A 16914-nucleotide genomic window follows, 5' to 3' on the forward strand; every position below is an offset into this window, starting at 1 on the left:
GATCTGTAAATCTTCATCTGTTCTTGAAGGTCTATACAGTCATCATCTTGTATAGCCTGCAATGTAGTTTCAAGTTGTGTAATCTCACTTTTCTAGACTTTCATAATTTTCAGCTTTTAGTTGGGATTCCGGTTCAGCTCTTCTCTTTTGAAGGATCACCAGTTCATCCTGAAAAATATAGTTATATATCATATTAACTCCATTTCTGAAATTCTAACAAATTAAATATGGTCATGTGTTTTTGGAATAAATTTCCGTTACACCCTCCAATAGTCTCCTAGAAATGCAGCTTTCGTTCAACAGTTGTTTGCAGGATGACAATCTCTCTCACTAATTTACATGATTACATGAGTAATCAAGAAAACATTAATACATGATCCATCAAGTAAATTAACACAAGAAATTAGTTAACAAGATTCATATTGTGTGTATACCACTCTCTTCTTGAGTTCTTGCTTTGATTTTTCCTTTTGAATCTTGAGTTCTTTTTTTTGTTATTTCATATTCTTGTTGTTGCAGAGATTTTCCTGAGGCTTCCATTTGAGGTAATATGTGATTCCATGAATCCATCGTTTTCTTTGAAAGGCGGATTCGTGTTATTCATTGTGTACTAATTTGAATTGAATCAATATCTTAAATTCATGTTCTCATTGTTACACAAATTAATAATTTCATTTCCAGGAACACCTTGTAAAAACTTCCAGTGGATTTGTTTCTGTTGCCATATATGGAGATCAAGAGAAGCCAGTTCTTATTACATATCCTGATTTAGCTTTAAATCGTAAGTGATTCTGTTTTTCATTCGTTAATCAACAAAATTTGTTGAAAATAAATGAAATCTTGCTTATTTGTTTGCATGTTTGAACATATATGTCATGTTTCCAAGGTCTTTTCTTATGACCTGAAGCATTTTCTTTACTGATTCATAATTTCTGCATTTACCATATTAGCCCCCCGGCCATGAGGTCAGCAATAAAAACTTCATTTTTATTTATTTATTATTATTATTTAAATATATAAACAATTCAATAGTAAAACAATTTGTATTCCTATCTTATTTTATACATCTTTAAGAGCTTTTGCAGTTGGGAGCTGCAGCAATGTCATATAATGATCCATTGTTATCTGTTGATGACTTAGCTGATCTGGTTGCTGAGGTTCTTGACTATTTTGGGTAATTTTATAGTTTTTTAGTTTTTTAACTAATAAATGGGATATAAAGAGTCTTTTTTATTTTTATTTTTCTGATGAATTAATTTTGCAGACGTGGTGCTGATATATACATGGGAGTAACAATTGGTGCGTATGTACTCACCTTGTTTGCTGTAAGGCAAATCCTTTTTGTTTTATATATATTTCCAAAATTTATTTAAATTCTTAATTTGCAAGGTTTAATTAGTCTTTTTACATATTTTGTATAACAGATAAAATATAACACGACGTGTGCTTGGACTCATCATTGTTTCTCCTTTATGCAAAACTCCTTCATGGACAGAATGGTTGTGTAACAAGGTTAATTCTCAATGTTTTAAACTTATGTTCTCACCCTACATTCAAAATAGATTGTTTTCATACCAATAGTGATGCTCATGTGGTTGGTAGATCTGAAGATGGGCGTCTCTTTTTTGGGATCTGGTGGATACATTTGTGGTTTTAAGTTTCCAAGCTCACTCCTTGTTGGTAAGAGATTCATTTGAAATTTTTTTGATAGAATCACATGTGATTCACATGTAATTCATATGAAAATTACATGTAATTCACATATGAATAAGATGTAATTCACATGTAAATCACAAGTTGGTCACATATGAATTACATATGATTCACATGTAAATCACAATTACACATGATTCACATGTAATTCACATATGAATCACATGTGATTCACACGTAAATCACATATGAATCACATGTGATTCACATGTAAATCACAATTACACGTGATTCACATGTAAATCACATGTAATTCACATATGAATAACCTGTAATTCACATGTAAATCACAAGTTGGTCACATATAATTCACAGGTAAATCACATTTACACGTGATTCACATGTAAATCACATGTAATTCACAAGTGATTCACACGTAAATCACATATGATTCACACGTAAATCACATGCAATTTACATGTAAATCATATGTGATTCACATGTAAATCACATGTGACTCATATGTAAATCGCATGTGATTTATATATGATGTCATATGTAAATGTGATTCATATGTGAATCGCATATGATTCATATGTGAATCGCATGTGATTCATATGTTAATCACATGAAAGTCACATATGTATTTTGTGAGTGTTTTTTACATCAATCATTTTGTTTTTTAATTTTCTTGTAGATTTGGAAGAAATTGTAGTGAATATTGAAGAGGTGAAAAATGATAAATTGAAGAAAATAAGGAAATATTGACACGAATACATGAAAACGCTTTGAAATTTGTAGCATTTTTTATTTTTTATATTTTATTTTGTATCGAATAAAATACTTGTACTATTATGTTTATAGATTAATTAATAACATGATATTTTTTGTGATTTACTTACGAATAATATAGTATAAGAAATATACATATATGCATTTGAAAAAATATACCTATGCACCTAAAAATTTACTTTTGTAAAAAAAATACAGTTTTTTTTTGAAAAATTGCAGTTTTTTTTATAAAAATGTAACTTTCTTAAAAAAATTGCATTTTTTTTTGAAAAAATTGCAATTTTTTTTGAAAAAATGCAGCTTTTTTGAAAAAATTATTTTTTTTTTGAAAAAAATGCAATTTTCTTTAGAAAAACTGCTATTTTTTTGAAAAAAAAATGCAGTTTTTTTTAAATTGCAGTTTTTTAAAAAATAATATTTTTTTCAATTTTTTTCAAAAATTCATGTTTTCTATAAAAAATTAAAAAATCTGCATTAAAAAAAAACGAAAAATACTATATTGAAAAAAATCTGAAAATTTGATTTATGATGTAATTTTTTAGACATTTATATTAATATATTAAATAACACAAAAAAATTAAACATTAAATGAGATTGGTAAGATGACGATCATGTCTTTAATGAATTACTTTTGATCCAACGCTCCACTTTTAGTTCTCGGGTTCTCGGGAAAATATGAGTTCTCAACCGATCTCACCTCTACATATATATATATATATATATATATATATATATATATATATATATATATATATATATATATATATATATATAAGTTCAATTGAGAAAATAAAAAAGGTTGAGAATTGGGTAATCATTCTCAGTCACTCATTTATTTTTGCCGCAAAAGCGTCCATCGTACCGACATAAATGGGGAAGGAATACACATGTGTTTTCCAACAAAACATGTTTCCTTAAACTATGCTAATCATTACCTTAATATATACAAAAACATTGTTTTTTTCGTTTTTTTAATTTTTAAGGACCTATTTTTATCGAAAAATGATTTTAAATATATCAAAATTCATAATTTTTTATTCTCTACAAATAGACATCCATATTGATATAGTTTTAAGATAAATTAAACACTTTATTTTTTTATAGTTTCAGCTATCGTTATTCATAAGTGAATAGAAATGCATCAGATTTTTACTACAATATATTCGTTATTCACTTATGAATAAAATATATATATATATATATATATATATATATATATATATATATATATATATATATTTTACAGTTTAACTATCATTTATACTACTTATTCATATATGAATAACAAATTAACTGTAACAAAAATCTGATATATGTTTTATTCATATATGAATATAAAATATGACGACAACTAATACACGTTTTATTCATATATAAATATAATATATGATGAAAGATGATGTAAAAAATATATTTTAAGTAAGAAACTTTATTACGTGTTATATTCATATATGAACGATACTCAAACTATAAAAAAAAAAGTTAAGCATATCTTTTATTCATAAATGAATAACGAATGTATTGTAATAAAAATATGATGGATTTTTATTCACTTATGAATAACGAGAGCTGAAACTCTAAAAAAATAAATTTTTTATTTTATCTTAAAACTATATCAATATGAATGTCTATTTATAGAGATTAAAAAATTATGAATTTTGATATATTTAATATAATTTTTCGATAAAAATTGTTTTATAAAAATAAAAAAAACGAAAAAAAGTTTGTTTTTGAGTATATATATTAAGGTAATGATTACCATAGTTTAAGGAAAAATATTTCGTTAGAAAACACATGTCTATCCGTTATCCATTTCCGCCGATACGCCTAAGTGTTTTGCGGCAAAATAAATGTGTGGCTGAGAATGATTCTCTCATTCTCAACCTTTTTTTTCTCAATTGAACTCTCACTCTCTCTGTCTCTCTCTCTCTCTCTCTCTGTGTCTCTTTATATATATATATATATATATATATATATATATATATATATATATATATATATATATATATATATATATATATATAGGCTTAGGTTATTCTATTCAAAGTAATTATTGTGTTATTGTATGCATAAATGTGGGTCAATCAATTTTACTTATTTTAAGAAAGTGAATAATATATATTATTAAATTAAAGATAATTAGAAAATACCATTTAATTTCATTTTAAGGGTATTTTAGTCAATTAACATAATTTTAAAAAAGGAAAATCGCATATTTTAAGGGATAATAGATTCTGTTAATTTTAAAAATCTGATTGTAGTGATGATAATTCTCGGATATTCTGACAGAATATATTTATCAAAAATAAAAATATTCTTGAACCATAAAATAATAAAAATATTTTTGAACCTATTTCTTGATCATAAATTTAAAAACTTCTAGGAGAATATAACAAATTCTTAAACCATCAACTGAAGAATAAAAACAAACATTACATTAATTCGTATAGAATACGGGTAACAATTGCTAAGAATTACATTTATTGTTAAAGAATAGAACTACAAAAACTTTCAAATCGGGAAAAAAAAACATCAAAATCTAACCAAGACACTAATACATTCTAAAAGAATAATGTTGATAAGAATCACTTTCATTTTCATGGTCCATTCTTCAAGCATCAGCTGCTTCTGTGGAAACAAATCCAATGCACAAATCAGTGAGAAAATATCCATATTCCATTCCAACAGAATTGGAATTCGTGATTCCATTCTGATAGAATTGAAATTCAAGATTCAGTTACGGTATGCATTCTGTTGGAAAAATATCCAAAGTAAAAAACAATTTAATGAGAATGATACTATTAGACATTCCAACATAGAAACTCGTTCATTTTCATCAACAACATCTAACTCTCCAAGTTCAGAAATTAGTTGATTTTGGCTCTCAACCACCTATAGAAGTAAAATCCCAATTTAAGGTGCTGTTTGTTTTTTATACTCATGACGAAAATATCCCTACAACACAATATTCATCAAATTCATAGAATTCGCCCAAAGTGTTCACAACATCAACTAATCACGACCAAAGTGTTCACAACACTAAAGAGAGTACTATAACATAGCCATTGTTTTGAAACCCAAATATTTCAGTAACCCAACTAAAAACTCAACTCATGTGTTAACAAAACAAATTATGTTTACCTGTGGGCGAGTTTTCTTGATAGGATCTGGATACAAGAAACAAAAAGATTAGAACTTTATCAATCAAGATTCTGAACAGTCAATCTACATTGACAAATAAAAGATTTCAAACAATAAGCTAAAAGAATACAACTTTATCGATCTAAGATTATGAACTCCAAAAAGTACAAACAGAAAACCACAGACCAACAAACGTAAATCCCAATGGAAATAGAGAAATCAGCATTCGTGAACTACAAGAATTCAAGCCAATTTTGAATTTTTGTGTTAACAAAACAAATTATGTTTACCTGTGGGCGGCGATGTGGGCGGCGACAGGAGATGGATAAGCGCCGATGTCGGTTGTGGAGCAGTACCGATGGTGGTCGTGGAGTATCGCAGTAAGTGGATGAAGCATCGGTGGTCGACTAGTCAGGCGATGATCGATGAAGCGGGGATGGATCGGCAATGGAGAGTAGGAGCGCCGGTAGAAGGTTCGCCGCCACAGATGGAGCAGCAACGGCGAAAGCTTGCCTCGCCTGAGATGGAGCAGCATCGACGATGGAAGGAGGCAAGGGAATCAAGATGGATTTGAAGCAAGGAACGACGGTGAATAGGGTATTGTTCACGGCGTTCGCGAGAAGACGATAGATAGATGATAAGTTAGGTTAGGTTAGCGTCGGGTGGAAGATTGAGGAAGACACGCTTATTTATTTAGGTTAAAAGTCAATATCATGATTATAGGGATTATTTTTGGAAGTTACAAAACAAATTACTAAATTACCCTTATTTATTTATTTAATTATTTAATTTTTTATTTAATTTTGATTGGTCCACATTTAAGCATACAATAACACAACAATTACTTTAAATACCTGAACCTAGCTCTCTCTCTATATATATATATATATATATATATATATATATATATATATATATGTGTGTGTGTGTGTGTGTGTGTGTGTGTGTGCAGAGATCCCTAACTTCATAATTTTTATTTTTGAATTGCAATTTAACGCTCAATGACGATCAACTTCGATGTTGTTTATTAATTTTATTTATCGGTTGTGAGGATAGCCGATGGATGAATTAGTCTATCACCATGCTTTTTATTGCAAGTATATTAATGCAAATGATTAAACCCGAGACAATACGTTTTTTTTTTGAATGTTATGAAATCGTAATAGTTTTAATCCTTGGAGTTCTAAATTCTGATCAATTTTTTTTTGGTGATGATCAAAGGCAAAATTTTAATTTAATAGTTACTTTTTCGTGGATGACAATGATACAGTCTATGCAGGTGCTGTTATTTTGTTAAGCACAGTGTCACAATACGGTGTTCTAGAATTTTCCGGACCGATCCAGAAGATGATGGAACTAGTAATCACAATCATGAAGAACCTAGAATGTCCTAGAATTCTTTAGGACACTAAGGAATAACATAGAACCTTATAGAACCTTGTATACAAATTAAGATGTTGTAAGAACGATCTAGAATACTCGAGATTGTTCGGAACCTAGAAACGTCCCTTTGAGGAGGTGTAAGTATCCTATAAATAGGGGGAGGACTCATTTGTCCAAACCATCGAGAAGTTCACTTGTAAGAAGTTGAGTTGTATACAAAGAAGCTTTCTTTTGTACTTTAAAGTGTTCTCTATTATTCTCTTGCTTCCTTGATTCGTTAGTACATCTAGAGTATCAAAGTTAGCCTGACTTAGTCAAGAAAATACTAAGTGGCACACGGTGATTAAGTCATCCCGTGACACATGGTACCAGAGCCAGAGTTCGTACAAGCAAGAGATCATGGCTATGGAAGGAGGAAGTAGTGAAGTCGCAAACGTGCCCCCTATCGTCGAGGAGAAAGGAAGAAAATCCAAGAAGAGGGACCAATCGATAGATTCCTTGGCAAGCTTAGAGAACAAGCTTACAAGGACGGAGATCAACGTCGGTGAGATGCTTGAAAGGAAGGATACCGTCGATCAATTCGTTGCAGAGATAAGTGACACGAGCGATGGATTGAAGGAGACCATCAGTGTCATCAAGGAAGAAGTCATTGGACTTATCAACACCCTGCGAAGTGAGTTCCGTGAGAAGGTAGAAACTCTAGAAGCTGAAGTAAACCTATGCAAAGCCGCAATTGCTGGAGGAGCCGGTACAAAGATGACGCCACACGCCGATGCACCTAAACCCTTGAAGTACGGAGGTAAGCGTGACCCTAAACTTCTTGAAGAATTTTTATGGTCAGTAGAATACTATTTCAATGCAATCGGGGTAAGGACGATAAGCCTAAGATAGACACGGCCGTCCTATACCTATGTGAGAACGTCGCCCTATGGTGGCGGCGGAAGCACATCGACATAGAAAAAGGGCTAGGCACCATAGAGACTTGGGATGAGTTCAAAAGGCAACTCAAGAAGCAGTTTTGTCCCCATAACGCCGAAGATGTAGCAATGAAGAAGCTTCAGGGACTGAAACACGTTGGGTCGATTAAGGATTATGTAGCCGAATTTACTACTTTAATGCTCGAGTTGCCTGATTTACAAGGAAAAGACAAGTTATTTTATTTCCAAGATGGCCTGCAATCTTGGGCCTATAACGAGCTCAAACGAAGGAATGTCCAGGATGTTGATGAAGCAATCGTTGTGGCAGAAGACCTTATGGACTTCCAAAGAGATGCTCCGACTAGGAGGACTAGTGGGGGAGATAAAGTCACACAAAGGCCGTCACCAAGGAAGGATAGACCCGCTGTCAAACCCTCAACTTTCAAAGGAAAGGCGATCGAAGGAGGGACTCGTAAGGAGGTGAAGTGTTATTTATGTGACGGTCCCCATCTAATAAGATATTGTCCCAAAAAGAAAAGCTTCAACGCCATGGTCTTTGAAGAGGAAAATGAAGAAAGGGATGAAACACAACTAAGCTCGATGCGTCTTCTCAACTCAGTAGCTAAAGAAGAGACCAAGATGAAAAAGGGAGGAGGTTTCATGTTCGTGAAGACTAAAATAAATGGAGAGACAACTAAAGCCCTAGTCGATACAACTGCGTCTCATAACTTTCTTGCTGAAAATGAAGCCAAGAAAACGAATATTCAATACACCAAGGAGATAGGCTGGCTGAAAGCAGTAAATTCCCCATCCGAACCCATCCTTGGTGTCGTCCACAATGTGCCCATCGAGATAGGAGGATGGACAGGAATCATAGACTTAACAGTAGTCCCTATGGATGATTATGGCATGGTGCTTGGGATGGAATTCCTAGACGAAGCCCGCCCTTTTTCATTTGAGGATCAAACCATGCGCCTTACCAAGGGATCCTCGATTCACATCATCCCCTTAGAAAGAAGCAAGACGAATTCCCGTATCATATCAGCTATGCAGCTTAGCAAAGGCCTTCGGAGGGGCGAGGTGACATTCCTAGCCACATTAAAAGAAGAAGTTGATTTGCCGGAGATGGAAGTACCGAACGAAATCAAGAAGGTACTTGAGGAATTTAAAGAGGTAATGCAACCAGAACTATCTAATAAATTACCACCACGAAGAGAGGTAGATCATGAGATAGAATTGGAACCAGGAGCAAGGCCACCAGCGTTGGGGCCTTACCGAATGGCACCACCAGAGTTAAAGGAGCTAAGAAAAAAGTTGAAGGAGTTACTAGACGCTGGCTTCATCAGACCTTCCAAAGCTCCGTTTGGCGCCCCAGTATTGTTCCAAAGGAAACATGACGGTAGTCTAAGAATGTGTATCGACTATCGAGCCTTGAATAAGGTAACCGTAAAGAACAAGTACCCCATCCCCTTAGTAGCCGATCTCTTCGATCGACTCACAAATGCTCGCTGGTTCACAAAGTTAGACCTACGGTCGGGGTACTGGCAAGTTCGCATTGCAGTAGGAGACGAGCCAAAGACAACATGTGTGACCAGGTATGGATCATTCGAGTTCTTGGTCATGCCCTTTGGACTCACAAATGCACCGGCCACATTTTGCACCCTCATGAACAAAATCTTCCACCCATTCTTGGATAAGTTCGTAGTAGTGTATCTGGACGACATCGTAGTCTACTCAGAAACGTTGGAGGAACACGTGGAACATCTAAGATTGGTTTTTCAGCCATTAACTAAAAAACAATTGTATGTGAAGATGGAGAAATGCTCTTTTTCCCAACCTGACGTAACATTCCTTGGGCACAAGATTAAGGACGGGAAGATCTACATGGATGAAAGCAAAATAAAAGCAATTTCTGAGTGGGAACTATGACAACCCGAAAATTTTTGCTTTATCAGTTCAGCTATCTAACTCAGCTGAGTGTCAGACTCGTTTCTGCTATCATTTAGCCTCGTTTAGAGTCCGTTTAAAGGTTCAAATCTCAGTACATTCAAGCCTCGAGTATAGGATTGGATCGCGTACACTTCTAGCACCAAATTTGAGCCTTACACTCCAACATAAGGAGTGTACGGCCGCACACCCCTCTCCTAGCAGCACACTCACGTGTACAAGGGTAGAACTCAGCCTTCTTTCATCCCTTTTCACACTCCCAAGCCTAGAACCCGATTTCTCTCTCAACTATCATCCGATTTTCCGCTTAGATCTTCAAGATTGTAACTGTTCTACCCTTGATTTGTTGTTAATCCTTTTAAACTAGTAACATCCTTTGATTTCATCCATTTGAAATCATGTTTTGGCTAGATCTTCAAATCTTCATCCATTTCACCAAGAACACCAAGAACACACCCTTGTCTTGGCGATTTTGGACCTTCTCGAGCCTCCGGATCGTAAGTATTCTTTCATTAAGCTTAGATCTTGTTAAGAACACTTGATTTAGTCTTAGAAAATGCCCAGAACTCATAATCATATGGTGTATGCGGCCGCACACCCAGGTGTGGCCGTACACCCCTTAAAACACCCTCAAATGACCTCCAAAATGCATTTCCAACTTCAACACTTGATGAGCATTAGTCCCGCAAGCTTCCCTACCATTAGAAGAGACTTTTTGATAGGTTTTATACAAACAATCCTATGTGTGCATGCAACCCTAGAATTGGATCTATGTTTTTCTATTAGATATACAACATTATGAACACATGAAGAACCCTAGCATGCTCCTAGTAATTTCGAAATTTACAAAGGAGAAAGGTTTACATACCTCTTGTTGTTATATTGTAATAACAATTCAAATCTTCAATCTTCTTGTCTTGAAAACAAGTACCACAAGTGTAGTACCTTTAATGGCTCACAAACACCAAGAGCAATGGAGAAGCAAGATAGAGAGAGGGGAGAGGTAGAAAATCGGCTCTAGGACTTCTAATAATCAAGTGGCCGATTTTCCTAAGCCATGGGGGTCTTTATATAACTGTAGGGATTATGGTTTCAGTCCTTATCCTTATCTAGTTGCTTAGCCACCAAGCAGCCCAAGGATAATTCCAGAAGCCCTATCCTTGGACGAATTCTAGGGCCTTATCCCCTTGAATTCGTCCACCCTATCCCTAGGGCATCCTTTGCCCTACTTTCCAACTATCACATAATTGCATTTCAGTCCCCCTAGTTTAGTTAATTTATTTTGATCACAAAATTTAATTCTTAATTAATTCTTGAACAATATTAACTAAACAAATATGATTTCTCTTTTATTATATTATTCTTATAATATATTAATAAACCATAATAACCTCTTTCTCTATTATTTCTCCAATCAAGTTGCTTTGGTGAAGGCAACCCAAAAGGACCATGCACAACCGGGTCAAGTACTTACCAAATATGGTTACGGGCTTAGACACTAATCCAACAGTCTCCCACTTTGATAAGTCTAGTAACCATAAATGCAAGTAGAATCCGATTAGCAATCGTAGCTCTCAAAGATGTTGTCTAACTCTGATCCTATCAGTTTCCTGTCCTTTAGATAAGGGATCGTATGATCCTATGTTCTAGATATCATGTGGACAATTACATGGAACATAGTCATACTTATTGTCCATCAGTTGGTTTCTCGATCTCAGATTCATTTGACATAGAACTTAATTGAACACATCAATTTAGTCCTGACCGGGCCCAACACATAAGTCAAATCAAATCATCGAGGGGCCCTGATATCGCTTTTACCCTCTTAGGATAAAAGGAACAGATAAACTTTGACTTATATGCATTTACTATTTACTAATAAAATCATACACAACAATGCGTTTTATAACATCAAGTTACTGATGCGTTTACGCATTATCAATGCACAACCAACCAGCAAACAATAAACCATATATCTAGGTTTTAAGACCATATGATATTATCGTCTTGCGATCACTTGTGATGAATCCATGAAGTGATTCCAGCAAGCGTGGGTTTATTCCAATGCTCAAAACTTGTTCATAAGCACTCATGAACGTTGTAGCAAACCATTGCTATGTCTAACACACTTTAGACAATCTACACACCAATTCATGACAGTCTTCATTCATACCTACTTCCAACATATGAATGACTCTGGATCATTTGAATAATTCTTTTATTCAGGAAGTCAAAACATGCAAAATGAAACAATAGGTAAACAATTAACATAATACAATAACATTACTTATAAATAATACCCTTTTATTTAACCATCAAATGTCAATTACATTTATCTATTACACGTTTCTAAACTATCTAATCTAAACTAATATTGTCCTTCAACCCTATGCTCCTAGCGTGCTGCAAGTGCTTAACCCTACTCAGTCCCTTCGTAAGGGGATCTGCTGGGTTATCTCCGACGATACCCTCTTTACTACGAGGAGTCCTTCTTCCACCCAATGTCGAATAAAATGATATTTTCTGTCGATATGTCGAGATCTACCATGATCCCTTGGTTCCTTGGTCAAGGCAACCGCTCATTCATTATCACAGAAAATTTCCATAGGCTCTCGTATGGCTGACACAACTCCAAGGTCTCCAATGAAGTTCTTCAACCATATCGCAAGCGTGGGTTTATTCCAATGTTGAATCAGCTACGGTTTCTTGTTTGGAACTTTTTCAAGTCACTGCTCCTCCATTGAGGGTAAAGACCCAGCCCGACTGTGAACGGTAGTTGTCCCTATCGGTCTGAAAACTGGCGTCACTATACCCTCGCACCTTTAAGTCATCACTCCCACCGAGGACTAGAAACCATTCATTGGTCCTCCGAAGGTACTTAAGAATATTCTTGACTGCGATCCAATGTGCTTTGCCAGGGTTCCCTTGATATCTACTGACCATGCTCAAAGCGAAGGCCACATCAGGGCGAGTACAAGTCATAGCATACATAATCGAGCCAACTGCGGAAGCGTATGGTACTCGGCTCATTTCTGCTATTTCGACTTTGGTGCTCGGACTTTGAGTCTTACTCAACTTGGCATTACTTTGGATTGGTAGTTCCCCTTTCTTTGAATTCTCCATATTAAAACGTTTTAGTACCTTGTCCAAGTAAGTATTCTGACTAAGTCTTATGAGTCTCTTACTTCTGTTTCTTACTATCCGTATTCCCAAACTATAGGCAGCTTCTCTGAGGTCCTTAATAGCGAAGCACTTCCCGAGCCAGGACTTAACTTCCTGCAGTGTGGGGATGTCGTTTCCTGTGAGTAGTATGTCATCGACATACAATACGAGAAAGCTAACTATACTCCCACTGGATTTTACATATACACATGATTCATCCTCGCTTTGCAGAAAACCAAACTCTTTGACCTTCTCATCAAAACAAAGATTCCATCTGCGAGACGCTTGCTTAAGTCCATAAATGTACTTCTCAAGCTTACACACTCTATTGACAAAACCCTCTGGATGAGCCATGTAAACATCCTCAGCCAACTTCCCATTAAGGAAAGCGGTTTTGACATCCATCTTCCATATTTCATAGTCATGAAATGCAGCAATGCCCATCATCACCCTGATAGACTTTATCTTCGCAACTGGTGAGAAGGTTTCATCATAGTCAACTCTAGGAGTTTTAGTGAAACCCTTCACAACCAATCACACCTTATAAGTGTGCACGTTTCCATCCATGTCAGTCTTCTTCTTGAAGATCCATTTGCACCCGACTGTCTTACGACCTGCTACATTGTCAACCAAATTCCAAACTTGGTTGTCATACATGGACTGAATCTCGCTGTCCATAGCCTCTTTCCATTTCGCAGACTCCAGGCTTGGTTGCCATGTCTTCCTTATAGCTGTTAGGTTCATACAGATTCACTAGTGTACTATCACTAATGAACGTATCCCCTTCAATAGTAATATGAAAACCATAAAACTTGGGTGGAACACTAACCCTTTCAGAACGTCTAAGAGGTAAGGACTCGTCAATTGGTTCAACCGTAGTTTCCTCCTCGGGTTGAGCGCCAGTGTTAGAGGTTCCTTCATCGCTCGACTCTTGAAGCTCTTCAAGATCGATTTGCCTCCCAATATCTCCTTGGCTTATGAGTTCTCGCTCTCGGAAAACCCCTCTCCTCGCAACGAAGACAACATTGTCACTCGGTCTATAGAAGAGATATCCAAAGGATTTCTGCGGGTAGCCGATGAAAATACATCGCTCACTACGAGGTTCGAGCTTGTCGTGAGTCTCTCGTCGTACGAAAGCCTTGCAACCCCAAACCTTGATATGTGCCAACGAGGTAGCCTTCCCTGTCCACATCTCGTGAGGTGTTTTGGCAACCTTTTTCGTAGGGACTAAGTTAAGGATATGGGCGGCAGTCTCTAAGGCATACCCCCGGAATGAGATAGGTAGTGAAGCACGACTCATCATGGAACGAACCATGTCTAGCAAGGTTCGATTATGCCTCTCAACTACACCATTCAACTGCGGTGTCCTAGGTGGCGTCAATTGCGAAACAATTCCGCATTCCTTGAAGTAGTAGTGGAATTCAAGACTTAGGTACTCTCCTCCTCGATCAGATCGAAGCATCTTGATTTCCCTACCCAATTGATTCTCCACTTCTTGCTTGAACTCTTTAAACTTTTCAAAAGTTTCTGACTTATGCCTGACTAAGTAGATATACCCATATCTGCTATAATCGTCGGTAAAAGTCACATAGAAGCGGCTCGCATCCCTTGTGGTGGATCTAAAGGGTCCACATACATCTGTATGTATGAGATCCAATAAACCCTCACCCCTCGCACAAGTGCCAATGAAGGGTGACTTGGTCATCTTTCCAAGTAAACAACACCCGCATACGTTATCGTCCCTAATGTCGAATGACTCTAACACTCCATCCTTTTGGAGTTGGGCTAGTGTTTCTTGTTGACATGTCCAAGACGACAATGCCACAAGCATGCTTTATCCATACTATTGGAAGAATCTACACACAATACATCATTTCCTAAGTTATCTACAACCATCACAGTTTCATATATTCCATTACAAGGCAATGCTTCAAAATATAAAACATTATTAAAATAAGAATAAATAGAACCCTTTTCATTATCAAATGAATATCTAAAACCTTATCTATATAAACCATGAAATGAAATGATGTTTCTTGCCATATCTGGCGAATAGCAATAATTGTTCAAATCTAAACCTAATCCATTACTAAGCACTAAGGAATAAACTCCAATCTTGGTCACAGGCGACGATCTTCTGTTTCCCATGATCAGATTCATCCTTCCATGCTCCACATCCCTATTTCTTTTTAGTCCCTGCAAATCAGAACATATGTGAAAACCACATCCTGTATCAAGAACCCAAGAAGTAGCATGTGATAAACTATTAGATTTAATTATGTAAATACCTGCGAAAGATGGCTTGATCTTCCCATCCTTGATGGCCTACAGATATTCTGGGCAGCTTCTCTTCCAATGCCCTATCTTGTGGAAGTAGTGGCACTCTGTCTCCTTAGGGTTAGAGTTGGGTTTAGGAGAACCAACTTTGGTTCCACTAGAAGAGGTACCATCTTGGGACTTTCCCTTGTGGTGGCTCTTTGAGGGAGCCTTCCTCTTCTTACCCTTCCCTTGTCCTATTGCCAAGACAGGGGCAACAGTGGGAGTTGGAGTTGGTGCAACAGATTTGTCCTTGAGGTTGCTCTCAGCAGTCCTCAACAAGCCCTGAAGCTTGCTCAAAGAGACCTCCTCCTTGTTCATGTGGTAGGTCATGCGGAACTGGCTATAGCAGGGAGGCAAGGAGTGAAGGATGATGTCAATTGCCAGCTCTCTTCATCAAAGTTAACATTTAGCTTTAGCAGGCGATCGACATATCTCTGCATCTTTTGCAGATGGGCAGTGAGGGACTCTCCATCACTCATTTTGGTAGTGATCATCGAAGTGATGATCTCGTACCTTTCTTGCCTTGCGCTTTGGTGGTACCGGTCCAGCAGGTCCTGATGCATTTCATAGGGGTACATGTCCTCATAGGACTTTTGGAGTTCTGCACTCATAGTCGCTAGCATGATGCAATGGACTTTCGTGGCATCACGCTCGTGGGCCTCAAAGGTCGCGATCTCTTCAGTAGTGGCAATGTTGATGTCAATCTCCTTTAGCTTCTCATCAAGGACATACTCTTTTTCCTCGTAGCGAGTGATCATGCGAATGTTGCGGATCCAATAGTTGAAATTGGTCCCATCGAATATCACTCTCCCACACAAGTTCATGAGTGAGAATGTGCCAGAGGAGTTTGAACCAGAAGCGTTGTTGTTGTTGTTGGTCGACATCTGAAAAGGAAAAGAACAAAGTTTGATTAGAAATGAATCCCCAATTAAACACCCAAATGAGAAATTAGGGCTAGGATCCAACAACATTATTTACAGATTAGAAGAGGGATGCCGTAATCTAACAGGTAAATAATTTGAAGGTAAGTGAATGATGATTCACTAATTCTCCACCATGAAAAACAAATTAAAGCTAAGTTTTAAATGTATTGAAAGCTTCTAGATCTTTTGAGATTCATTGAACTTTTCAATGGCATGTTTAAATCTCGATGTGCCCCTCTAGTTTGTGACTGGGATGCCGAGGATCACAAAGTGGGTGTGAATAACCATGCAAATGTACATGGTGCCCTCATTGTTACAGTCACTTATTCGATGTGCCGGTTAGCCACACACGCTCCATCGAACTATGACAAACAATGAGTCACCCTTTACCACTTATGCTTAGAATCCAATTAGTGTGCCGGTTAACCACACGCGATCCACTAACGTCTTAGCAAGGGTGCAAAGTGTAATTTCATGGAATTGCACCAATTCACTTTTCCTAAAATAACTAACATTGGGAATTGTTTGTAAAAACATTTAGTTACTTTTATTGTTCATTATACTTTTAATGAGGAAAAGTTTGCCATATCCTACCCGTTCGGCTAACGACCCTCCACCAATCAAGGAAGCGGTGGGTGAGAGTGGACACCCATTAAACGGCCATTTTATAGGCCATA

The 16914-nt window shown here is 36.3% G+C and overlaps 1 protein-coding gene across 1 annotated transcript; it reads left to right on the plus strand.

Annotated features, from left to right (window-relative positions):
- The first annotated feature begins 283 nt into the window (after positions 1–283).
- On the plus strand, positions 284–1428 carry LOC145140102 (protein NDL2-like). Its single transcript, XM_079073704.1, has 6 exons — positions 284–302; positions 520–545; positions 682–781; positions 1075–1174; positions 1265–1330; positions 1425–1428. The coding sequence occupies exons 1-6, from the start codon at positions 284–286 to the stop codon at positions 1426–1428; spliced, it is 315 nt and encodes a 104-aa protein (XP_078929830.1).
- Positions 1429–16914: the final 15486 nt, after the last annotated feature.

The sequence above is a fragment of the Lactuca virosa genome, chromosome 9 (assembly GCF_052849685.1).
Source record: "Lactuca virosa cultivar CGN04683 chromosome 9, Lactuca_virosa_CGN04683_v6, whole genome shotgun sequence".
Taxonomy (NCBI): Eukaryota; Viridiplantae; Streptophyta; class Magnoliopsida; order Asterales; family Asteraceae; genus Lactuca; species Lactuca virosa.

What these genes read in the sequence shown, in the direction of transcription:
- LOC145140102 (XM_079073704.1), top strand. An exon ending in TCCTGATTTAGCTTTAAATC is followed by an intron (nt 782 to 1,074) that starts GTAAGTGATTCT and finishes TACATCTTTAAG; the next exon opens with AGCTTTTGCAGTTGGGAGCT. An exon ending in GAGGTTCTTGACTATTTTGG is followed by an intron (nt 1,175 to 1,264) that starts GTAATTTTATAG and finishes TTAATTTTGCAG; the next exon opens with ACGTGGTGCTGATATATACA.